Source organism: Squalius cephalus (assembly GCF_949319135.1).
Source record: "Squalius cephalus genome assembly, chromosome: 5".
In the NCBI taxonomy this organism is placed as follows: Eukaryota; Metazoa; Chordata; class Actinopteri; order Cypriniformes; family Leuciscidae; genus Squalius; species Squalius cephalus.
The window spans coordinates 8,997,711-9,024,567 of record NC_137126.1 but is presented as its reverse complement, the minus strand read 5'-3'; the positions used below and the strand labels follow the sequence as shown (position 1 = coordinate 9,024,567).

The window sequence follows — 26,857 nt, the reverse complement described above, 5'->3', positions numbered from 1 at the left end:
ATGAATAGGGAGTCCAAATGTGAAGCTGTCAACATACGCTACAATATTTGCATACGTATATTGACAATCTTCACCAACAAATAAAAAAGTGCCATTCTTCAAATGACCGGGATAACGCAATGATCGACACTTCAGACGACCAATCAGAGCAGGGAATTCACAAAGCGCTGACCAATTGGAAACATCACAAACTAAAGCCGCCTCCTTCATTTGCTTACCCAGGTGATGACGTGTCAAGAAGGTGCCGGAAGCCGCGTTGTCCCTCCAGAAAATGGCATACCAGACAATCCGACAGGAATATTTACAGATTCCTGTGGTTACTAGAGCTTATACCACCGCCTGCGTACTCACTACAGCGGCCGTGGTAAGTAAATTGGACGAATATTAGGGTCTTAAGCGCTATTGTCATCCGTGGCCTCGTCCCTGTACAGTTGAAACAAACCTGGTATCCTGTGGCAGACTGGCTGGGGTGTTATTAGGACACGTTTACGTAAAACCCGCCTGTAAAATGTGTATTTATGTTAAGTCCTGTTAAGTGTAATGGGTCTAGGTCTGCATATCACTTAGTTTGGTTTCCAGTTGCGCTTTCTGCATTTTCATGTCTTAATTCCTGTGTTTACATTCATTTAGCTGACTTGCCTCAAACGAGCTGCTAAAAGTAACTTTACTTTTGATTTCGGTTGTTATTTGAGTGTAGTATTAATGTAACCTTAAGCACTGTTTGTCTGTCATTCGCATCTGACTGATGTTTACTTTGTGTTCACAGCAATTAGAACTCATCACACCTTTCCAGCTTTACTTCAACCCAGATTTAATATTGAGGAATTATCAGGCAAGTGTCATCTGTGTTTCTTTCAAGAGTTTTGTGCCTCGTTTTAGTTGTATCCATGTGAAGCCTGACATATACAATAATAGTCAGAAAAAATGGAACAGTTTATTGAACCTTTAGAATTTCAAAAAAAAAAAGTTTCCATGTCTGTTTTTTGATACATCAGGCTTTTATGGCCCATAAAAGCCCACACTGACCAAAAATATGCATTTTCTCTAGTTGTAATGTAAATAAATCAGTGAGATCTTTTTAACAGACTCCTTATATAAGCTGCATATTAATATGATACATCTTCAGTATGTCATATCTCTATGTCTTAGTGGCATGATATTATTTAAATGCTTAGATTCACGATCAAAGGTCTGTAGATTGTATTGTGGATATGAGGATGGCAAAACATAATGCAATACAATGAAGATCGAGAGATGGATAATCGCAAATTCCCCAAAAGCCTGTCGCATCAAAATTGATACTCATATTTTTAACATGTGATTTTTCCAGTCCTGTAAAAGTTCATCTTGATAGTTATTCTTATAAAAATCATTAAAGATTTCACATACATCACGACCTGAAGGGGTGTTTTTAGAATTATAGCCTACTAAAAGGCCTTTTACTTTCTGAAAAAGTATAAACTAGCAATCAAATGACAAGGCATGTAGTAGGCCTAGTTGATTGTGAGTTTTGATCATATGGATAATTTAGAGGCCTTGGAAATTCATGTTTCAAATATGATCCAGTATGGGTTCATATTTATAGAATTAATATTGCAGCATGTGATAACATTTCCATACGTTTTTGTGGAAATAGTGATATTTTTATTGGTAATGTTGATTATTATCAACTTATGTTGATAATTTAGAGGCCTTGGAAATTCATGTATCAAATATGCTATAGTTGGGTGAATAATTATAGGGTTAATATTGCAGCATGTGATTCTAATTTATTTGTGTGTGTGTGTGTGTGTGTGTGTGTGTGTGTGTGTCCATAGGTATGGCGGCTAATAACCAACTTTTTGTTTTTTGGTCCGGTTGGGTTCAACTTCTTATTCAACATGATATTTTTGTATCCTTATTAAAACATAATATATTGATAGTAAGTCAGTAGATTGTGAAGGTGGCTGTGTGTGTAGAGTCTGAAGTTCCTTAACCTGAGTCTCACAGGTACCGGTACTGTCGGATGCTGGAGGAGGGATCCTTCAGAGGGAGAACCGCTGACTTTGTCTTTATGTTCCTCTTCGGTGGCCTTCTCATGACTGTATCCTTCACGTTTTCTCAAAAGAGAAACATTTATCTGTATTGAACAGCAATTGATGTCGAAAATGGCAGACTAAAATGTAGATGTAGGCAAGTTTAGGTATTTAATTAGCACATTTTATTCACAATGATCATTCGAAATTCTCTACACAGGCGTACGTAATTTTACGTGGTAAGCTCTTGTTAGAACTTGTAGAACTTACCAGAAAAAGCTTGTACATACATTTAAAATATTTTGAATCATTTTATTTATACAATTTGTAGAAAATGTAATTTGTGGTAAAGTAACTCACCATTGCCGTCAAGGCCTGTTCACACTAAGGACAAATATAAAGAATAGCAGAGTCCAAAACCACAACTAAAAAAATGTCACAGAGGAACGATATTGTTGGAATCACTTTCAGAACAATTTTTTTCAGCGGATGAACGATAACTTTGACAGCCAATCAGAACACGTCCTGCTTTAAACAGCTCGCTTTAAAAACAACTGCGTGCACTTAGAATAAACAGAACGATATCACCCGCTGGTGTGAACGCTATTATAGTTATCATTATCTTTATAGTTATTGGTCTTGGTGTGAACAGGCCTTAAGAATAGCCTTAGCTGCTGCCATGCCATTCAAATCGAAGACTATTGGAGTGCATTTTACAATACATTTTTACAAGAATTTTGACTTGAAAATACTATTTCAAGTCAAGTAAAGTCACCTTTATTTATATAGCGCTTTTTACAATACAGTTTGTTTCAAAGCAGCTTTACAGAGATAAATAATTTTATATGGAAATAACTTTCCATTTCTTTGTTATAAATTGTAAAATTTACTAGCATGAATATTTTTTTTATACCAAATTCTTTAAGTGTACATACATAGGTATAATAAGAAAATGTAAACAGAAAAGTTTAAAATCATTTAAGATCGTAAGATAAAATGGACTAAAAAAAAAGAGTAAAAAATTAGAAAAAGATTGGATTTTATTGTATTACAATAAAAAAGAAAGTGACATGTAATAAAGGACATGATAAAAGGACATGAATTGAAATAAAATAAGTGAATAAAAAAATGGTAATAGTTGAGCATACATATTGCATTGAAGGCAATGTTCCAATCTAGGTTTTTTTTATTAACATATAATAGCCTAATATGCTTTGATTATATGTAAAAAGGTTGCAAGTCTGCAAACAGCAAAATGAGTTTTCTCTTATTCTAACCTTGACACTTAAACAAATATAGAAACAACCATGAAAGATGATCCTGTTTGACCTCATTTAGCTAAACAACAGCTTAACAACAAACATTGTCTTTGTGTTACATTTTGCTCAAATACATAGTGATTTTCTTAATAGTTGTGCAGATATTTGGCACGTTTGTGAATCTTGTGTTCTTAGGTCAGGCTTTTACCATCATGCTGGTGTATATCTGGAGCAGGAGGAACCCAAACGTGCGCATGAATTTCTTTGGCCTTTTGAATTTCCAGGCGCCCTTCCTCCCATGGGTGCTCATGGGATTCTCTCTGCTGCTGGGAAACTCCATCATTGTGGACCTTTTAGGTAGAAACTTATAGTGATTTGTTCACTTTTCTTGTGCTGACACTCTTTGACAACAAAGAGGTCAAATTTTATTCATGATCAATTCAGATTTTAATATGACGTAATGTTTTTTTTGTTTTTGTTTTACTTATGTGGAAAAATGTTTTTTTTTTTTTTTTGTATACATCACTGTAAGTTTATATGTTCTGTCCTTTTAATATAAGGCATTGCAGTGGGACACGTGTACTACTTTCTAGAGGATGTGTTTCCCAACCAACCAGGTGGCGGCAGATGGCTGAGGACACCGTCTATCCTGTGAGTAATAATGTCTTCACAATGTCTTTCTATACATCCTGTCAAAGTTTTGGAACATTTGAAAGAAGTCTCTTATACTCACCAAGGCTGCATTTATTTAATCAGTATTTCACAATATTACTGTTTTTACTGTATTTTTACCACAAATTAAAAGAACTGTTTTCTATTTGAATATATTTTAAAATGTCATTTTAATCATGTGATGCAAAGCTGAATTTTCAGCATTATTACTCCAGTCTTTAGTGTCACATGATTCTTTAGAAATCATTCTAATATGCTTATTTTGGTACTCGGGTAACAAGTTCTTATTATTATCAATGCTGAGAACAGTTTTGCGGCTTAACATTATTGTGGAAATGGTGATGCTTTTTTTCAGGATTCTTTGACAGTTCAATGAACAGCTCTTATTTGCATTTATTAAATGGAAATCTTTTGTAACATTATAAAATGTCTTCTCTGTGACTTTTGATAAATTTAATGCACCCTTGATGAATAAATGTATTAATTTCTCTCTCTCTTTTTAATCTTACCTTAAATGTTTGAATGGTATCATTGTTCCCACAAAAATGTTGATAATATAATTTATAATAATAAGAAGAAGAAATGTTTCTTGAGCAGAAAATCATAATTTTTAGAATGATTTCTGAAGGATCACGTGACACTGAAGACTGGTCGTAATGATGCTGAAAATTCAGCTTTGGCATCACAGAAATAAATTACATTTTAAAATGTATTAAAATAGAAAACCGTTATTTTAAAGTGTAATTTAAAAATATTACAGGTTTTATTGTATCTTTTATATCAAACAAATGCTGCTTTGGTGAGCATAAGAGACTCTTTTCAAAAACACAGTATTGTGCTGATCTCAAGCTGTTGATTGGTGTGCCATCAATGTGACATTTTTATTCTGTCAATCCCTAAAACGATAAAATAAAAACCTCCAGTTAATATTTTACTTTGAAGTAAAACCCCCTTTTTTTTCAACCTTTCCAGTAAGATGCTCTTTGATACACCTGAGGAAGATGCCAACTACAACCCTCTCCCTGAGGAGCGTCCAGGAGGCTTTGCCTGGGGTGAGGGTCAGCGACTAGGAGGCTAGTCTCAGCACCCGTGTGCCTGCCGATTAATGGACATCTCTGAGAGCAAGAGAAAGAAAATATCTTTTCTACTTGTTTCTCGTGTACAAAAGAACATGAGCTCTACTCACCGAGCAAAAGGGAGACTTGCAGTTTGTGTGCACAGAAATCATCTGCCTCGAAATGTCTGCAAGGCCCATAATGCTCCTCTGACTGTGGGCATGGGTTTAAAAAAAAAAAAAGAACTGACTTTTGCTATGTTGCTGTTGCTGCCCTGCACAACAGCGATCACAAATCGAGCAGCTGTGAAAGAGAAATATCTATTGATCGTCACCATTTTACTTGTTTTCTTTTCTTTCTTTTTTTAAGAATAAATGTATGTAAAAAGTTTGAGTACTGCTTGATTGTGTGTTGTTGTTGTTGTTTTACAAAAAGCATTTAGTTCAAGTTCACAGATTTACAGGGATTTAAATACAGGGATACAAATTCATACTGTAGTATCAGACATGAAACTTGTCAGTGCAAATATAATTTATAAGCATTAAGATAGTTCTCATTATTTTAAGAAGTTTCATCAACGTCTTTGCACAACCACTTCCAAACAGTATGGTACTTCAACAGAAAATTACATTTTTGGAAGACGTATTGCATTTCTAATGGGAAGTGACAGATCGCTTTACATAAATGAAAGTAAACGCTGGTTACATGCTATTAGTACTTGCTTCAGTTTAAATAATGTCGAATAGGACTTTGTAGGAAATATGGTAGCTGGCTTCTAGGCCTTCTCATGTGTCTCAACTGTAGGTAGAGCCACTGTTGATTTGCGTCTTTTACCCTACGTCGTCATAATCATCACTGTCGAGGTTAGCTGGGATTTCAACGTCGTCATACTCCTCGCTGTCTTGGTCTTGGTCTTGGCTTTTTTTATCAACTGTGGTGTAGTGTGGCGTGAAGATGGGTTGTTGGGGTGCAGGAGGGGTTGACTCCTCAACCACAATATAGTCCGGCACGGGCTCCACATCCTCATAACTCTGATCCACTGGAAATTTGAACATATCAAACTGGTTACATTTCTTTTGAAGAGGGTTTTTGCTTACTGTAATATGCTGAGAGAAAGAAGTATGAAGAGCAAAACTTTTTTTTTTTTTTTCTCCTGTTAAAGTAGGAAAAATATGACGTATTGAAGAGTTTATTTATTTTTTGTCATGAAAAGCAAAAAAGGTCTGCACTCTAAAATATTTTATTGTAAACAGAGGTCAAGTTAACAAACGTTTCGGCTCTTTGCCGTCATCAGCCGAAAATCAGCCGAGTGCAGATTTTCTTCATTTTTGGATTGATATATTGGTCTCAGCACTTAATTATCTGGGAGAGCGTGGTGAGTGTGTTGATTCTTTTTGTCATGACCATGAACTGGCCACAATACAACAATACAATTGTTAGTCAGAGGAGGGTGGTATTGAAGGAAGGCCATTCTCATTCTAGAAAGCATTTGATTGGACAAACAACTGGATACATAACAAGTGAAACATACACTGAACAAAATTATAAACGCAACACTTGTTTTTGCCCCCATTTTTCATCAGCTGAACTCAAAGATCTAAGACTTTTGCTATGTACACAAAAGGCCTATTTCTCTCAAATATTGTTCACAAATCTAAAATCTGTGTTAGTGAGCACTTCTCCTTTGCCGAGATAATCCATCCACCTCACAGGTGTGGCATATCAAGTTGCTGATTAGACAGCATGATTATTGCACAGGTGTGCCTTAGGCTGGCCACAATAAAAGGCCACTCTAAAATGTGCAGTTTTATCACACAGCACAATGCCACAGATGTCGCAAGTTTTGAGGGAGCATGCAGTTTTTATGCTGACTGCAGGAATGTCCACCAGAGTTGTTGCCCGTGAATTGAAGGTTAATTTCTCTACCATAAGCCGTCTACATAGGGGTATCTGAGAATTTGGCAGTACATCCAACCGGCCTCACAACCGCAGACCCCGTGTAACCACACCAGCCCAGGACCCGCCTCCTTTTTCCCATAACAACGAACAGTGTTACCACGACCAAGTGGGTCCAGTGCCACCACTCGACATTGCTGATGCAGGCCATCAAGCAGACTGAGGACCATGTGGCATCGTATCCAGGGTCCAGTGCCACCACCTGATGTTGCTGAGGCAGGCCATCAAGCAGGATGAGGACCATGTGGCTGCGTATTATTCTTTGCCAAAATAATAAGACAGCAGAGATTGCAGCTGACCTGAGACCTAAGACCAAAAAGGATGTGAGGATGAGAGTTACATTTTAGGACTAGATGGTAATATTCCTTGCTTTTATTGCAGCTTCCTGAGATGAGTGGGGAACAGATGTGAAGGTGAAAGGGATAGAGGGAGGGAAGTACAAGACTTCATTGGGGTCATCAGGTGGGCAATTATAAATGCCCATGACACCTCCAGAGGGCTCATCAGTGACATCTGGCATTCCAGTTGGGAAGCTTCCAAAGCTAAAAGCTCTGCTTTTACCCCACTCTGTGCCTCTGTTGTCACAGTGCCCAACCGATGTCCCTCCTGTTAATCCAGAGCCATCGACTTGCTTGTTCAGCGGCACTGGAGTGGGCCTTAACAGCTTGTTAATTTTGATGTAACTTTTGATGACAGATCTACCAACAAAGTCTCGACAGCCAACTTCGACAGGGCAAACCTTTGCTTTCCAGCCACGTTGTTCAACATCGACTGCTATTTCATCATACTTAAGGGTCTCCATACTTAAGGGTTAAGTAGGCCTCCTCCACGGCATCCTCCCAGGGCACAGTAAGCTCTATGATATACGAAGTGTGGAGGACCAAAGCACAAGGTCTGGTTTTAGATTGGTAACTACAACTTTGGGTGGGAAACAAAATTTCTGATTTAGGTCAACTAAAAGCTTCCAATCACAAGCTCCACCCAACTGGTCAGTATCTGGGGTCTTCACTTTGACCTCCCTTGCCCTTTCCCCCATAAACCCCTTTACTGGAGCACAAAATCATAACGGGAGAGGTAAGGCATTGTTGGAGGTCTGTCTGGAGTCCAATGACGCTGCAAGATACTTCAGCACCTGGTGTGCCTCCACATACAGTATAGCGCCTTTGCGTCAAGCTTACCTTGCAGCCAACCAAGATGTCCTTCAGGTTCTCTGAAGATGAGCAGAGGGGGCACGAATGATCTACTCCGTACCATTTGCTGAGGTTCACTGGAGATGGGAGGACATTATTGCTCATCCACTGCTCTTGCTTTGCTTGGGAGATAGCCTTTTCACATCATGTTGCTTGCTCTTACTGACACACCTCCTCAACCACAAGTTTTCGACACTGAGAAAGAGTTGCCTTGTGCCAGGATGGTCTACTATCTATCTCCAAGGCCGAAGCCTCCTCTCCCTTGCTGCACATGGCCAACGATGTCTCAGTGCTTAAGGGTTGACTTAGCTTGCTGTACAGCTGTGGATGGAGTCACAGTTCATCACAATTTTGAGGGAAGTAACTCTTTGGGCTGTGCATGGATCACAGGAGACAGTTCCTAAGGCTGTCTGGTTATTATAGGTTTATGCTTAATTATTCAGACATCACCTGACTGATCTCATTAAAAAGGGAGACCCAGATCCGGTCCAGTGGACAGAGCCATACCAGCAGGCATTCGCCCAGGCTGCTCTGTGTGACGGGCTGCTATTTCACTCTCCTGACTTTAATCTCCCTTTTATGTTGCAGACAGACACATTGGACGTGGTGCTGGGAGCCATATTCTCGCAGGTGGTCGAGGGAGAGGAGCGCCCGGTGCTGTACCTCACCCGTAAGCTCTCAAATAGGGAAGCAAGATAGAGCAGCATCTAGAAAGTATGCTTAGCGATCCGGTAGGTCAGGGGTGTCCAAACCTGCTCCTGAAGGGCCACTGTCCTGCAACTTGCCTCAACACACTGTGGAGTGTGAAAGATCTAATCTGTTAACATGGGTACGGAAAAAAATACGCACTGCAAACGGAGTATGTGTGAAACAGGCGTGAGGCACGCAAAATGTGAAGTCATCATCCGACTGATTGTATTCTACAGGATTTCTGGGAGATGTGTATGTTGCGTTCTTTAACAGTTCCTCTGGAAACAAAGCCATCGTGAAACCAATCCCCCTCATGGAAGAAGGAAGTCGTTGTGTTTGAAACTGTGACAATGAATGCTTATCAGGATCAACTTTTTTTTTTTTTTTTTTTTTTTAATTGCTGCAGTAAATTTGCATGATATTCCTGAATGAATTTTTTTTTTTGGTCTGTTATTGTAGAAACACTGACTTTACATTTATGCCCCCGAACATGACGCTGAATGAAATGAACTGTAGTTGCTTTTACATATTAGTCAGTGGGCCTCAGGGTGGTCCTATAGCCAATGAAATCTATTATGAAATCCAGACCTTCTGCCGTCAATCTGAAGGTCTGGCTACATGAGACTACCAAATCGCGGATCACCTGTGTGGATCTGAAAAGCTGCCTTTTCTGTTTATTTTTAAATAAAAAAAAAAGCTTTTGAAAGTCATCTCACCCACCCCTGACTTCTCATTCTCTTGAGTTCAGACATGTTACAAAAGCTGTGTGTCATTGCTGGGCTAGAGTGAAGTAAATTAACGCATCAATAAAAACAAAACTGACCAGATTCCATCGACATGAACTGATCTCTGGGAGGTAAGGGTGGTTTCTCATTCTCAAGGTTTATGTGATAAACTTGTTTGTCCCTGTAATGGAAAAGTCATTTATTTTAGAGTGAACACATTTTTGAGTATAATAAAGATGTGGACTTAAATGACCTTGACAGACTTACTGTTGTTTCAAACTTGTGCCATCGTAATGATTTGGCGTTGCTTGTGTACTGTACCAAGCAGCTAGAAAAAGAGCAAACAAAATTGAAGGAATGACATGAAAAATGTTAAATAAAATTAATCAAACAGTGGTACATAACAGTCAAACTGTTGTAATAAGGAAGTGGTCGCACGGCCTATTTTTCAGCAACTGTGAGGTTATGTCATGTGAAATGGTTGTTTCCTGTAGCTGTATATGTCGGTTTCAAACATCTACTTCTAAACCCCTTTTAAATTAGAATAATTTCCTTAAAACTAATATCGCATTATTAAATTAACTAACGTTTTCCTTTTCAATAATATTATTATATAATGGAGTAAAAAGTGTAAAAACTAAAGCTATGGAGTTCTTACGTCAATGTTTTTGTCTATATATGTCCGTATGTCTATATATATTTTTTTATTATTTATTTTTTATTTTTTATTTACATAAGTTTTCTTTTGCAGGCAGATAAAATTTCACATATGGAATTAAGAAAAATTTACTTAACTAAGTTAAGTAAAATTAAATAAGTAACTTTAACTTGGCCAGTTAAAGTTTGCGTAGTAATTTTTACTTATTACTACTTACTAGTAGGCTTACATTTTACTCAAAAAATATAACACTGAATTAAGCCATGCTATTAAAGGTTAATTTTTACTTAGAAAATCTAAGTAAATAATACGTTAGGTAATGTGTAGACAACAGATACACAGAACACAAAATACACAAAACCGGTAACATTCGATGAATCATTTTTCAGTATGAATGTGTCATTTTGAGTAGAAAATTAACTTCAGATGTCACAGCAATTGTGAAAAACAAAAGCAATTATAAAACAGTGTAAATAGCAACAATGAAAAATGCTACCTAGCATGATGGGAACACCAGTATCAGAACGTTGAGTAGGTTTTACTTAATTTTATAACGTTGATATTTACGCTTTGATTTCTACAAGCTTAAATTGAGTACTAAAATAGAACAAACTTATTCAGGTAGAAATTACTTTTTTTTCTGTAGTATTTATTTCACCACAGAATAATTTTTATCAGTGCAGTAAAGCCATTTATAATGTTACAAAATATTTCTATTTCAAATAAATGCTGTTCTTTTAAACATTCTATTCATCAAAGAAACCTAATATATTATGATTTCCTCAAAATATTAAGCAGCACAATCATTTTCAACATTGATAATAATAAGAAATATTTCTTGAGCACCAAATCAGCATATTGGATTTTTTCTGAAGGATCATGTGACACTGAAGACACTGAAGATAATTTAATAGTTATTCATTCACTCTCAGAAAAAAAGTTACATTGGGTCGGTACCCTTTCAAAAGGTACCTTTGTACCTAAAGAGTGCATAATAGTACCTCAAACGTATTGGTCCCAAATGTGCATTAGTACCTAAATGTTACATATTAGAAACTTTTTAAAGGGTGCCGCCACAGTGACTGCTTTTATACCTTTTTTTCTGAGAGTGTGCTGCACAGTTTTCACATTTGTGGCTAACCACTCTCATTAAATGCTCTACATATTTACATTGTTGTGTGGCTGAACAGAACCTCTGTAGAGTTGTCAGATGTGATTTACCTCTTTTACTGATGCAAATATTGAGGAAAATGAAAATTAACACTATCACCAAAGACACCAGAAAGATGGCCAGCAGTAATATGGTCCAGAAGTATTGACGTAAGAAATCCATCTGTGAAATGAAACAAAGAAAAATGTTCAGATTCAAATATATCACTAATAGATAAAGGGCATTTAGTTTCATATTGACATCAATAATAGTTTAAACTCCAGCTACTTCTGCTTTTCAGCAGAGTTCAGGCACATGCTTGACGTTTCTTGTTTTCCAGTCAGCTGTGTTTCCTGGGTAGAGAGTGTTTTAATATGCGAACTAATTGCTTTTACAATCTATTTTTAATGGCAGAAGACTAATCAAAATGTGGGAATGAATACAATAATTGTCATTTGTAATATTTCAGATTTATCTCGATCTATGACATGAATACAACATTTTCCTCTAGCTCTATCATGCCCACAGCACTCATCCTGCAAAGGCACAAGTTTTACATATGATTAACCGACTTCCTGCGTCATTCTTTTCTTAGCACTGGCTTAGTGAGTTTCACTTCACTGGCCTCTTCTTAATTTCGAGATTAATTTACTGTAATAGTTGTGTCTCTTCACAAACACAAACTAACAGATAGACAGGTATACATACATTTAATTATATTCATTTGGTGAAGTACAGATTCACACAAGGGATCTTTAAGGTTTACATCAAACTAAGCCAAAATGTTATATCTGTGAGGAAATAGAACGCAACACATATTGACTTAATAGATCTCACAATGAACGCATGGCCTTAACCACAAACTTAACAATTGGCATAATATATTTCTGTATTCTAAATCACACTGATAATGCTATTAACTTGTATTTTACACTTTATTTGAATTTATGTTTTCATAATAAAACCGCAATAATGTACACGGGTTACACTTTATTTTGATGGTCCACTTTAGACATTCTATAACCATAAGTAACTTTGCAACTACATGACAACTAACTGTCATTAGATTGATAGTAGACTGTTAGGTTAGGGTTCGGGTTGGTAGAATAAGTTGACATATAGTTGCAAAGTTACTTATAGTCAGTAGAATGTCTGTTGGTGGACCATCACAATAAAGTATTAGCAGATATTAAATAGACAGTCAACACTCTAAGTTACTTATAATTAGTAGAATGTCTACTAGTAGAATGTGTTACATGCACAGATTACAATAATAAGATAAAACATAATTACCTTTGTCTGTGGTATAGATCACATCAGTCTTGCACATATTCTTTAAAGTGGGGATTACAGATGTGTTGCAGACATCTGGAAATTTTAAATAGGTTAAGTTCTTCAGAACTTCTAGCCTCTCTGCCCAGTGCCCACCCACCAACCCTTCTTCCACAGAAGCAGTAAGTCTGCTGTGTGACTCACAAGTGTGTTAGTCAGTTGTACATCGACTATGGTTTGGGGAGGTGAACTTGAGAGAGAGACTGAGCTATGGTGTAAAACAGGAATAGTACTTCTGCTATTCTTCAGAGAACTGAATCCAGGCATATAATTCGCTGTCATCTTAAAGACGGGTTTCTATATGTCGATTAGAATGATGTAGTAGCCTAGGTGTGGCCTCTGTATCCAGGAATTTATTTATTTTTATAAACCTCTAGAGGTTCACTTTCGAAACCTTTACTCGTGTTGCGTCTGCAAGAAGATATGGGGAAACTCCTTTTTCTCATATTACTGAAGCCTTTTATAAAATAACGCAGTGCTACTGCACTGAGGGAAACCTGCAGCACATCGCCACGATATAAAGTTAGGCAACTAAACAACCAAGGGAAATATATGTCTACCTCATGTAACATTTGATCTGTAGGCTACATCAGCATCAGGGGAATACCATTATAATCTCGTTCACGGTAGAGAAAGATACATGTAGGCTACACAGGGACCGTGAAGACACTGAATTAAACATAAAACAGCCCTCATAATAATCACAAATACACTTACATTTCTATAAATCAGTTTTTATGAATGAATGGCTTGCTCTAACTGTTGCTCTGGTCTTCGTCAAAGGGGGGGTGAAATGCTATTTCATGCATACTGAGTTTTTTACACTGGTAAAGAGTTGGATTCCCATGCTAAACATGGACAAAGTTTCAAAAACTAAGTTGTACGTTTGAAGGAGTATTTTTGTTCCAAAAATACTCCTTCCGGTTTGTCACAAGTTTCGGAAAGTTTTTTTCGAGTATGGGTATGTGTGACGTCAGATGTAACGGAATTTCCTTATATGGGTCCTAAGGGCACTTCTCCGGTAAGTCGCGGATCGCGGCCGCGCGCGCACTCGTAGACTAGAGCAAGAGAGTGAAAGCAGTTCGCCATCAAAGCGCCCTGCCCGGCTTTTGGGAAGTCAATGTCACCAAAGAAGTGTGTTTTTGGTTGCCAGGGCAAGACAACCCTGCACAGATTCCCAAAGAACCCAGCGTTAAGGAACCCGTGGATGGAGTTTGTTTTCCTGAGCATAAACGGAGTTGTGTAAGACTGTTGTTCCCTGCATTTCGACGATGATTGTTTTATAAACAAAGCCCAGATCCACGGATTTGCAGATCGTCTAATGCTTAAGGATCGAGCAGTCACAATGATAAAGGTTCGCGGTCGTGCGCTGGAACCGGACGGTGAGTAAAACTGTTTGTTGAACAAATGTCTCTGTGTGTTGTCACTAGCTTGGCGCATTAGCACAGCTAAGCTTCGCCCACACGGCCCGCCCCCAGCCGCTCGTTTTTTTCCGGAAAGACTCGGTACAGCCTATCTTTCTGTTAAAAATTTAATAAAACAAAAGACTTTTTGGAGATATGAAGGATGCAATATTACTCTATAGGTACTCAAGATTAACAGGAGATTGAGTGAAAATGAGCATTTCACCCCCCCTTCAACAACATTCGCTTGCACCACCTGCTGGTGAGGTCGACTACAGCAGATGGAGATTATGCCCGGTAATCCACTGCTTTTCCTGCAATTCCTGGATGTCGATGTTGAATTTACTGTCGAATTTGAACCACTGAATTTAGTGTCGAATTTGAACCACTGAATTTACTTTCGAATTTGAACCACTGAATTTGTGGAAGCGAATTTGTAAAGCGAAATAAAATGGGTTGTATTTTTAAACAGTTTGAATATGTTGGAAGTGAAATATGAAACCCAGATAGCACACGTACGTCGGGCCAACGTTGGCCCGATGTACAAAGTTCCATCGGCACGATGTCGCTCAGAGATCGTTTGCTCATCGGCAATATGTCTCCTCGACGTCGGCCTTTGATCGCAAATGATATCCGGCCGATGTTTGAACGATGCAAAGCTGTAAATCTTTTGGCTGCTCAGCATGGGTTTTATAGGACCTTTATTTATAGGTCGGACCTTTCGGGCTACTCTTTACATTAGACACCATGCGCTGCTTTCATTGACGCACGCACTTACGAACACACACACACACACACACACACACACACACAGAGAGAGCTGAGATCGCGCTGCAACACTCACTCAGCAGCACATAAACTGTAGTCAACATTGCCCCGAGACTTAAATTGATAAAATAGCTTTGATACTGAACACATGCAACTTTCATCCCTCAAAATGGCCATATTCAAGAAAAAAAAGTAGTTTTACACTTCCATCTTACCTCGCACTCTTTCAACGTTAAACTGATGAAACACATGCTCTGCTTCTGTGAACAGTAAACCCCGCCTTCTATGATTTGATTGGCTATCTATTTGGATGGTCTCTGTAAGGTAGACCAGCCTAAAATGTAACTTAAACCTTTTTGCCATCCTAAAAACAGAGCGGAGCAAGAATTTCCAATATTGAATTTCCAGTTTGGCCATTTCTAACTATTGACATACTATTGTTATTATTGACATATAATTATACACTGCAAAAAATGCTTTTCTTACTTAGTATTTTTGTGTTGTTTCCAGTCCAAATATCTAAACATTCTTAAATCAAGAAGCATTTACTAGAGAAGTAAAATAACATAAGAAATTCTATTTTGTTTTCAGATAAACAAAGTAATTTAAGTAATTTTTGCTTAAAACAAGATAAATTATCTGCCAGTGGGGTAAGAAAAAATAATCTTGTTTTCCAATTGAATCAAGATTATTTTTTCTTACCCCACTGGCAGATAATTTAACTTGTTTTAAGCAAAAATTACTTAAATTACTCTGTTTATCTGAAAACAAAATAGAATTTCTTATGTTATTTTACTTCTCTAGTAAATGCTTCTTGATTTAAGAATTTTAGATATTTGGACTGGAAACAACACAAAAATACTAAGTGAGAAAAGCATGTTTTGCAGTGTAGGACTTGTCCCCCTCAATGTCTATGTACATATATACAGCCCTGGACTTACTTGACTATCCAATATGAAAAAAGTAGGCTATACTGACATTGAAAAATATCTTCTTAATTTTGTGTGTAACTGTCTCTAGTATAATGAACAGACACAATTCAAGTTAAGACATTTTAATGACACCAGAAAGAACTCCAGGAGAAAAGGGATCAAAAAGGAACAGCAACAATGTAGAGAAGGATTCTTCCTGGCAACCTGTAACAGAGTGAAAAACATTGAGAAAAAGCAGTTAGGACTAAAGCTAAGAATAAAATTGTCATTCCACTGGATAATATAATTAAAAATATAACAACAATCAAAGGTACATCAGCTGGCAAACCATTTAATAGTTTAATAGGTTTAATAGTCTATTTAAAGGGAATGATTGTTGTGGAGAGTTTGCTCAAACTATGGCAGCGATACAGCGAATAGTTGTTCTAAAAGACGGCGCCGTCCGCGGAGCGCTTTCAAAGGCCAGTGAAAGCATACTGTCAGTTAAATTGTAAGTAGATGCTAACTGTTTCTCATGGGTTCGTATGGTATTTTAAACATTTACAGGGGTAAGTCTGTGATTTTATTGCCATCCGAATCCATAATGTCAGTGTTTATTTTCACCCAACCCGCGTACATTTCTTAATTGCTTTTATAAAGAACACCGCTTTCTCAGTTAACGCAGTGAAGCAGCCCCTGCACGAGAGAATAATTGATTCTCGAGCCATCGATATCAGCAGATTCAGCAGCATCGCCACGGGCAGCACTGGGTAACGTCACATGGAAGAAGGAATATCTTTAGCAGCTTTCTAAGGTATGGTTCGGGGAACACGCCTATAAATGGTATACCTTTAGTTAAGTTATACCTTAAAGGTGCACTAAGTAACTTTTTTACCTTAACCGAACAGCTTCGGAGTCATTGGAATAGTTATATGACTTGTTTCGGGTTGAATGGTGGTCGTCGCGCATCCCCCGAGCGCCTGTGAGCGTAAAAACCACCCTTGCAACTTTGGGACGGCGGGTCGCGTCAGGAAGTATCGCGTGATATCAGGTCTCGCGATGTAACAAATTGCTTTACGGCACTGCACACAAAGCTAGGAAAGCTTTGTCGGAGGACGAAAGAGAGGAAACGGCAGACTGACCGAGCAAGGAGTCAGACTCGAGTAAATATCGTTCTTGTTGATGGACTAGTGGACATCTTCAGAGGTTATCTGTGCCCTTTTCGATGTCCGACGCTTTGTAACGCGTTCTGTCAGGAGGAGAAATAGGGATAGCTCACAGATAAAGTTATTACCGAGAGCCAGACAGACTCACGGAGGCGATTGGCATCTCACAACTTGCACTTTATTCCCCAGTCAAACTCGTGTAACTGTCTGTCACCCGTTCTACCATCCACATCTTTACTTGATAAACAAAAGTAGGATAAGAATGAGCATCAAACTGAAATAACCCGCATACGGGTGTTCGAGGTGCACATGATACAACACAGACTGCCGACGACAGTTCAACAGGGCGCGCGCAGCTCTTAAAGGGGCCACACCTTATTTCCACTCATTACAGCTTCCATCCTATTGAACAGGTACCAGTATAGAGGGCGGAAGGGATCAGGCCGTGAGTGCAGAGACGGCTCTGCGCGAGTGCTATTTACGACAGTAACGTTAAATACAAGTACTCCACAGCGACTCTAGGGGTCGCTGTTTGACAAAAACAGAAAGCTGCATAGTGCCCCTTTAAGAGTCTTCGTAGCACGATAAGAGACAACGCTATCGGGAAACCCAGCCCAGGTGTTTATGAATGAGACACTGAATTAATTGGTTTTAAAAGTGTTTGAATTAATGATTCAATTGAGTATCTTTTTTTTAAGTAGACTGAAACATGTTATTCTGATGTATGTTATCGTGATCTCCATTTTAAACAAAACAAAAATGATTTTAAACCAAATAGATTCTCAGTTTATCCTGAATTAGGAGCCGTTCACATATCGCGTCTAAAAACGTGTGGAAAGCGCTCTCTCCTTTCTACAAGCACTTGCGCTCCCGTGGCGTCTGTCGTTGCTATGCAACCATGAACTGCGCTCTCCATGATGACAAGGAAGTATCAGCAAAGGAATAACTGATTTCTAGCCCTTGCATTAGCTTTACTACTAGATATATTTATGGAGATGAGAAATAAAAACTCGCCCTGTACAGCTATGATCGGCTGTTCGGCCGAGTTTTCCATGTTGTTACGGAAAGGCCAAAGCTGATCGGTTAGTTTTTGTCACATGACCTGCGGTGCGCTTGTGGCATTCTGAAAAGTTGAGATGTTTTCATCTCGCTGTGGCATATGCGTGCCTGGAAAAACGAGCACGCTGCATCGCATGCGCGTCACTTCTATTATGGTATTACCGGTGTTGTCACACTTTGATTAACCGGTGGGGAAATATCCGAACGTATGACTTACAGAAGGTACAATTAACTAAGAACGTTTCGGGAAACACGTATTAACGATAAGGTACAGCTTAAGGTATAACTTAGGAATGACGTAGCGTTAAGAAGGTTTGGGAAATCCAGCCCTTATCATAATTAAAAACGTGTTTCCTGAAACGTTCTTAGTGTTGCGCTTTTATTGAGCAGGTCATGCAATAACATAAATTAGTTATTTACACCAATAAGGTGATGCGGCTGCTGGGCAATCTGGTGAGTTTTGGAGGTGGAGCATTGAAGAGAGGGGTGTGTTTGTTTGGGTTCATTCCAAATATCAACAGTGTCCAACAGCGTTTTTGAAATATCGCTTACCCCACCTTAATATCTGGCAGTTTTTTTATGTCCATCTATAGTTGCCATCATCTGAAGTCTTCACAAGTGAGGCTGGATCCAAAGCTGCTATAATCTCTAGTGAACTTGCTGAGCATCCTGAGATAGAAACAGGGAAGCAACAGGAGAAAGATTAGCATAGCTGCAGTTCATATTATTTCAGGCAAAAGATGATCATGTGCACTTTTTACTATTTGATCACATATTAACTGTAAAACAAGATTATGAGATGTGTTAATTGAATGCTTGGCTAAAGAGTTGTGTCTTTAGTCTAGATTTAAATTGGGAGAGTGTGTCTGAGCCCCGAACATTATCAGGAAGGTTATTTATGAAAGTAAAAGAGTAGCAAAACTCAAGAGCATTAAAATGTGAATTTGAGAACTTGTCCCCTGTAAAATGCCAAAGTTCAAAGTTGAATTTAGAGATTTGCACTTGCAGAACGTGACTTAACGCATAGACAGTGATATTAAAATTAATAAATGATAACTCTGTAAACACCATACTAATTAAAAATAGACTACTATGTACAGTTAAGCGTTTTCCTCACATAGAAAACTGGTATAAAACACTTAAAGGTTGCATGGTATGAAAATTTCACTTTATGAGGTTTTTTAACATTAATATGAGTTCCCCTAGCCTGCCTATGGTCCCCCAGTGGCTAGAAATTGTGATAGGTGTAAACCAAGCCCTGGGTATCCTGCTACGCCTTTGAGAAAATGAAAGCTGGTAATAATCATACATTTTTCTTGAGCGTCAAATCATCATATTAGAATGATTTCTGAAAGATCATATGAAGCTGTGATGCTGAAAATTCAGTTTTGATCACAGGAATTAATTACATTTTACAATATATTCACACAGAAAACAGTTATTTAAAATTTGTTATATTATTTCACGATATTATTGTTTTTAATGCTGTCTTGGTGAACATAAGAGACTTCTTTCAAAACATTATTTTTTTACCAACACAATTAGTGCATGTTAGACATTAGTGTATGTTTGAAGTTTTACTTACTAATCATATGGTTCATAGCGCCTTAGAGATGATGATCCGCCCAACTCTGCTACGGTGGAGGCCAGGGCATCAACATTGAAGGATCTAGGAACACAACAAACCATTTGTCACAGAGCCAACAATATTATTATATAATGCCAGGTTTATTACAAGTAAGAAGCTATAGCTAAGCTATATTATATATAAGCTACAGCAGAGGTGAAATGCTTTTCTGAGATGAGTTTCTGAATCTATTTGACCTGCATCTGGGCATGGAGTACCTACGGCCTGAGGGAAGTAGCTTGAACTGGCAGGACAAAGGATGACTAGGGTCAGCTGCAATAGATAGTGCCTTCTTTGCCACTCTGTTGGAGTAGCTGCTAAATGTGTGAGAGAGGGGGAAAGTTAAAGCATGCAATCTTGCTACACGTCCTAACAATACTCTCTAATCGTTTTTTGTAGACAAGGAACCAAACCAGCAGATAAAACAGAAGGTTAAACAGACTGAATAAAACATTCTCATCAAAGTGGGGTCAATGTTAAAATTCCTCAGTCTACGGTAAAAATACATTTTCTGCTGGGCTTTGGCACAAACAGCATCAGTGTGTGATTCAAAACATAGCTTACTATCAATTATTGTGCCAAGGTTGTATTATTGTATTATCTCAATAGGTTATGATAGTGAGGGGAAGAGGGGGACTCTGTTTCCTAAAATCAGTAATTAATTCTTTAGTTTTGGATTTCCTAACGTTACCTACCTGCCTGTATTTCCTACTTCTCCGGCAGTAGCTTTCTTCAGAAATGTTGAAGTCGTGGAGCTTTCCCTCTGTTATGGGTTATTTTGTTGCTGCTGAAATCACAGAACATTTTTTTTATCAATATTTGTTTACCATTGAGCTAGTTTCAACCATGTAACTTACGTGTAAGTGTAAGTTCTCCATGTAAGTGACGTCACCGATTACATACGTTTATGTTTACGTTTGTGTAAAATAAATTAGCTCACTTCCAAGTAAAACCTTTACAAAACCTCTCATATACACATAAGAGGTGATTAAAAGCCCAAACTTTCATAAACAAAAGCTCAACCGAATTAACGTTAACTTAGCTTAGCTTAACTTACCTCTTCTGAAAACAGTTGAGATGCTAACGGACTTTTTCCGAAGACACAAAGCCATATAAAAGTAAATATTCACCATAAGCGTATCAATTACAAGTAAGAGAAGTGTCAAGAACAGTTGTGTGTATTATCCGTGTGATTTTAGAGACTAATATCACCTGAAAGCAGTGAATTTGAAAACAACAGCGAGAGAGGGAGTTTTCCTGCTTACCAGTCGCAGTGGTCCCGCGGCGTTTCCATGGCAACTCTGCGCCGCGGCCGCTCCAGTGTTTGAAAGCGACTTGAAAGTTCACAAGCACAACGCGACATCGGCCTCCCGTATAGTGGGCCGACCTAAAGCCGACGTAACGGAGCTGGGAAATAGAGCACTGACTGACAAGAGATCTGCCTACGCCTGGCCGACGCCTTTGCGATGTTATAGGGAGGGAGGCCGACGCTCGATGTTGGGCCAACGTCGGCCCGACGTACATGTGCTATCTGGGAAGGTAAATATGGATTATTGAATTTCTATTAATGGAAATGTGTTTGAAATGTTTTGAATTGAAATATTCACAGCTTAAATATTCAACCATGTTGAATTTCAGCCCATAAAAATGCAAGCCCTAAAAATATAATGCATTTAAATTAGGGCTGAACGATACATCGAATTTTCATCGTCATCGCGATATGAACTCGCGCGATGAACACATCGCAACAGACAGCCTGACACGATGAATAACACCTGGTCCAGATTACAAGATTTTTGTGTCTGTTACGATAGTCACGGTGTCAGATTACACGATTTTGACTCCTAAAATCTTGTCGTGTCGTGGACAAGAAACATGTCAGACTACACGTTGCTTTCCGACCAGTCATCGCGTGCCGTCACACGCACACATTCACTCGCAAACATTCACTCGCACGCACGCACACACACACACACACACACACACACACACACACACTCGCACACACACACACACTATCACTGTCCCTCGCTCACTCACTCACTCACTCACTCGCACGCACACACACACACACACTCACTGTCCCTCGCTCACTCACTCGCGCTAAATCGCGTATCACTCACTCACTCGCGCGCGCACGCACACACACACACACACACACACACACACTCACTGTCCCTGCTCACTCACTCGCGCTAAATCGCGTAATCTGAACCAGGCAGGTCATAAACGTTTGACCTATCACGCAAATAACCTATTAAAGCACTAAGACATGGGAACAGTATATTCTATTTTACAATGTCTATTTAAAAAAATAAATAAAAAAAAATCAGGAATTGTTGTTAGCTATAGCTAACATTCACATTTGAATATCGCAAGTCATATCGTCATCGCAATATTAAACAATGTTATCGCACATCGCAGCTTTTCCTCATATCGTGCAGCCCTAATTTAAATGCAAACATGGTTAATGCAATGCATATTTTTTTCAAGTACTGCAATTCAACAGGCTTTTTTGTTTCAAAAACATTTGGCATTATTTTACTTCCATACACAGCCATAACAGTGCAGTGATCTGCGCGCACTTATTGGCTGAGCAGTGGGAACATGGCGTATCTGCGCGAACCAATGGGGGCACCTCCCGCCAAGCCGAGCACAGAGTCCGCCAAAGGGAGAGGGGCATCTGCCTATATAAGCAGCCTATCTCACCATAGGATTCAGATTTATTCTCCTTCAATAAATTTAAAGCCTTCTCGCAGTTGACCAGCCCAGCAGCGGAACGAGCTGAATCGTCTCCTCTGCAATCAAGCAAATACAGCAGCAAACAGCCTGACACTCCAGCGCACTCGCGGGCAAGCTGACTTGGCGCTGCTCGCAGCTCATTCAGCATTCCCCTGTGGCCATCCCTTACTTAAACTGGGATATGCTCAACCCCCCAGTTACTTTACTTTCTAAGCTTGATGCACTTAACCTCACACAGATTATAAATGAACCTACCAGGTTCAATCTCAAATCAGCGACGAAGGGAACCCTCATAGACGTTGCCCTGACTAACTTGCCTTGTAACCTCTGCTGTTTATAACCAGGATCTCAGCGATCACTGCCTTATTGCCTGCGTCCGTAATGGGACCGGGGTCAAACGACCACCCCTTATCTCCGTCAAACGCTGTCTAAAACACTTCAGCGAACAGGCTTTTTTAAATGATCTGAACGCTATTTCCTGGTTAAATATTAATCTCATCCCGTCAGTGGAGGACGCTTGGCTGTACTTTTTGAATTTCTCTTTGTCCTAAATATGCATGCCCCTTTTAAAAAGTTCCGAACGAAAGATAGATACAGTCCGTGGTTCACCACAGAACTGACCTCCCTCAATCAACACAAAAACACTTTGTGGCGTACCGCGCTAGCCTCAAACAAGTCCCGCGATATGCAACTTTTTAAAGAAGCTAGAAACCGATATACTCAGGTAGTTAGGGAAACAAAGGCCCACTTCTTTAAACAGAAGTTTGCTGCCTGCCACACCAACTCCAAAAAGTTTTGGGACACTGTTAAAACTCTGGAGAACAAAGTTATCTCCTCCCAACTTCCTACAGCTCTAAAATTAGATAATGTTACTACAGATAAGGTTAAGATATTAGAGAACTTTAATAAGCATTTCGCTGAAGCCGGCCACGCCTTTCATCTAAATACTCGCCCTCAAGCTAGCTGCCCTACAGCCACAACACCACCGTGCCCAGCCCCCTTCACACACTTTTCCACACACATTTCCTTTACCCCTATCCAGACAGCCGATGTACTGAAAGAATTGCAAAAGCTGTACCCTTACAAAACAGCTGGGCTGGATGATCTGGACCCATTTTTTCTCAAATTATCTGCAAATATTATTGCTGCCCCCATCACCAGCCTACTTAACCTCTCTTTCTTATCTTCTGAAATCCCGAGAGATTGGAAATCCGCTGCAGTCATTCCCCTGTTCAGGGGACCAATATCCATCCTACCCTGTCTTTCCAAAGTTTTTGAGAAACTGGTCAACAAACAAATTGTCAGTCATCTGGAATCCCACCGCACTCTTTCTGCTATGCAGTCTGGTTTTCGTGCTGGTCATGGCTGCACTACGGCTACCCGAAAGGTTCTGAACGACATAGCCGCCATTGATAAAAAGCAATACTGTGCAGCCGTCTACGTCAACCTGTCCAAGGCTTTTGATTCTGTTAATCACCGTGTTCTCATCAGCCGACTCAATAGCCTGGGCTTCTCTCATGATTGCCTCGCCTGGTTCTCTAACTATCTCTCCGACAGGGTCCAGCATGTTAAATCGGAGGGCCTGTTGTCGGGACCCATGCCTGTCTCTATGGGGGTGCCACAGGGCTCGATTCTCGGGCCGACTCTATTCTCCCTCTACATCAACGATGTGGCTCTCACTGCTGGTGACTCTCAGATCCATCTTTATGCAGATGATACCATCCTGTACACGTCAGGCCCTTCGTTAGATACGGTGCTCAAAAATCTCCAGGAGAGTTTCAATACCATTCAACATTCCTTCCAAAACCTTCAGTTATTATTAAATTCTGGTAAAACTAAGTGTATGCTTTTCAACCGTTCACTGCCAACACCTGCTTGTCTACCTAACATCACCACGCTGGATGGGTCTGAGCTACTGTAGAATATGTTGATACATATAAATATCTAGGTGTCTTGTTAGACAGTTCTCTCTCCTTCCAGCCGCACATTAACAAACTAAGATCTAAAATTAAATCTAGAATTGGCTTCCTTTTCCGCAACAGGGCCTCCTTTACTTATGCTGCCAAACTTGCTTTGGCGAAAATGACTATCATTCCAATTTTCGACTTTGGCAATGTCATCTATAGAACTGCCTCAAACTTTCTGCTGAAAAAACTGGACGTGACCTACCATAGCGTTATACGTTTTGTTACAAATGCCCCTTACAACACCCACCACTGCAAGCTCTATGCATTAGTCGGCTGGCTGTCATTAACTACTCGGCGTTTAACTCATTGGTACCAACTTATTTACAAGTCTCTGCTTGGCAAAGTCCCACTGTACTTAAGCTGTCTAGTTACCACTGCTCTACCTACTCGCAGTCTACGATCTAGTAGGTATATCGCCTTAGTCACCCCGAAAGTCTGCACAACATTCGGCCGCCAATCCTTCCAGTTTGCAGCCACCAATGACTGGAACGAATTACAAAAAACCTTAAAACTTGAAACACTCATATCACCAGTTGCCTTTAAACTACTCCTTTCTGAATATCTGACCGATCTATGTGCCTGTTAATTGTCTTCTATCTTCTCTCCTTTATGCTATGTCCGCATTGCACAGTGGACTTCTTTCACCTGCACTACTGTCATACCTGCTGACTTTTACAGCACTTTGGTCAACTTCGGTTGTTTTTAAATTGTGCTTTATTAATAAATATTATATTGTATATATTGTATTGAGTCTGCTGACTGCTTATATAGGCAGATGCCCCACACCCTTTTGGCGGACTCTCTCTGTGCTCGGCTTGGCAGGAGGTGCCCCGACTGGTTCGCGCAGATACGCTACATCGCCATAGGCTCGTGCCACTCAGCCAATAAGCGCGCGCAGATCCCTGCACTGTTATGGCTATACAGCACCACTGCGTTATTTTATAAAAAGGCTTCAATAATCGGAGAAAATTTAGTTTCCCCATAGCATCTAGCAGACACAATAGTCGTACCCTTTATCTCAGGGAACCGAGGTTACATTAGTAACCGAGACGTTTTAGTGTATACTGCGATTTTGAGGTGCCAAAAATAATTAGATGGAGCCTATTGAGGCATTCACTGCCGTATAAGGCCTTAAAATTAATTGTGATAAATCTGTATTGTTTCCCCTTAAAGATTGCTCCTCTACAGAAATAGAGAACATCCCAATTAAATAAACATATCTAGATGAAGTAATTTGTAAAAAAAAAAGTTACATTTTGAACCAATTATTGAGAAAACAAAAACGAAATTTAATTTGTGGTTAATTAGGGTTATATATCAATATTAGGGAGGGTATTATTATCAAGGGCAGAAGGTTTATCTAGATCTGTATTTACATATTTATCATTAGATGTGCCTCCTAGGGTGATTAAGGATTTAGATACGATATTTTATGACTTTATATGAAGAAAAAAAAGCCATATTACACCAAAGAGCAAGGGGTAGTTGAGGTTTTAGATTATAGTACACTTAATGACACCTTCAGAATTAAATGGTTGGTAGAGTTTTTGAAGACTAGAGAAAGTCTTTGGAACTTATTTCCTAATTATATATTTAATACTCTTGGAGGCATAGACTTTTTGTTGAAATGCAATTTTTCTATTGATAAAATGCCTGTTAAATTGGTGAAGTTTTCACAGACAAGCCCTGCTAGCATGGAAATTGGTATAAGCACAATTTTTCACCGCACAATTATTTCTTATGGAATAACAAAGACATACATACTATATAAAACAAATCACTATTCTATCATACTTGGTTCAATATAGGGGTTATATTAGTAAGACAATTGGTTAATTCCAATGGATATTTGTTATCATATACTGAGTTTCTACAAAAATTTAAATTATCAGTTAAACCAAGAGAGTCTGCTAATGTTCTTGACGCGATTTCAAAGAGTGTGATGTTACTCTTAAAGAACTCTTATTCAGTGGAGATCAATATGGACAATCTTTGTGGTAAAATTTTCATTGATATTGATAATGTTAATGTTCTGTGTCTTGCAGTAAGATTATTTTGGTCTTCTTTATTTGGTAATATCTCTTGGGTCAAAGCATGGAAATTGGCAAATAAAGTTTTGTGTCAATAACTAAATTAAAGGAGAACTCCGGTCAATTTTAACATTTTTTTGTAAATTTGGAGTGCTGTCAGTACAGAGAACAACGACAAAAATCGGTGTTGCCTACACCGTGTTATCCTCTTTTTAAAATTTGCACCCTGTTGACTTCAATGGGGCAAGTTTTAAACCTGCTTTTAGCCTCTTAACATCCTTGATGTGTCATTACAAGTGCCCAGCCATGTGAGTGATTCCTTCAGAGTGAACACGGTGAATCTGACTGCAGTAGATGTGAAAGATATGAATAAAAATGATGTTATTTCAGCCAGCGCACATACCTGTATTTACATCCTGTTTTCGGTCGAAGCCCACAGTAATCAATTCTCGAGTTCGGGCGCATGATCGTACGTACTAAAC

At 39.0% G+C, this 26,857-nt stretch overlaps 2 protein-coding genes across 3 annotated transcripts; one reads left to right on the top strand and one right to left on the bottom strand.

Moving 5' to 3' along the window:
- The first annotated feature begins 202 nt into the window (after positions 1 to 202).
- derl2 (derlin 2) lies at positions 203 to 5,468 on the top strand. Its single transcript, XM_079872228.1, has 7 exons — positions 203 to 364; positions 767 to 832; positions 1,818 to 1,891; positions 1,990 to 2,083; positions 3,436 to 3,631; positions 3,835 to 3,925; positions 4,919 to 5,468. The coding sequence occupies exons 1-7, from the start codon at positions 272 to 274 to the stop codon at positions 5,022 to 5,024; spliced, it is 720 nt and encodes a 239-aa protein (XP_079728354.1). The 5' UTR covers positions 203 to 271; the 3' UTR covers positions 5,025 to 5,468.
- scimp (SLP adaptor and CSK interacting membrane protein) lies at positions 5,368 to 15,151 on the bottom strand. Of its 2 annotated transcripts, none has more exons than XM_079872230.1 (6): positions 15,089 to 15,151; positions 12,664 to 12,738; positions 11,442 to 11,553; positions 9,830 to 9,890; positions 9,661 to 9,743; positions 5,368 to 6,040 (listed from the first exon to the last, which is right to left on the bottom strand). In XM_079872230.1, exons 3-6 carry the CDS (start codon positions 11,551 to 11,553, stop codon positions 5,832 to 5,834), a joined length of 465 nt encoding a protein of 154 aa, XP_079728356.1. In that variant the 5' UTR covers positions 12,664 to 12,738; positions 15,089 to 15,151; the 3' UTR covers positions 5,368 to 5,831. The 2 variants fall into 2 exon arrangements, with proteins under 2 accessions (XP_079728356.1, XP_079728357.1); XM_079872231.1 differs by lacking the exon at positions 15,089 to 15,151 and adding an exon at positions 12,847 to 12,993.
- Between the last annotated feature and the right edge of the window lie 11,706 nt (positions 15,152 to 26,857).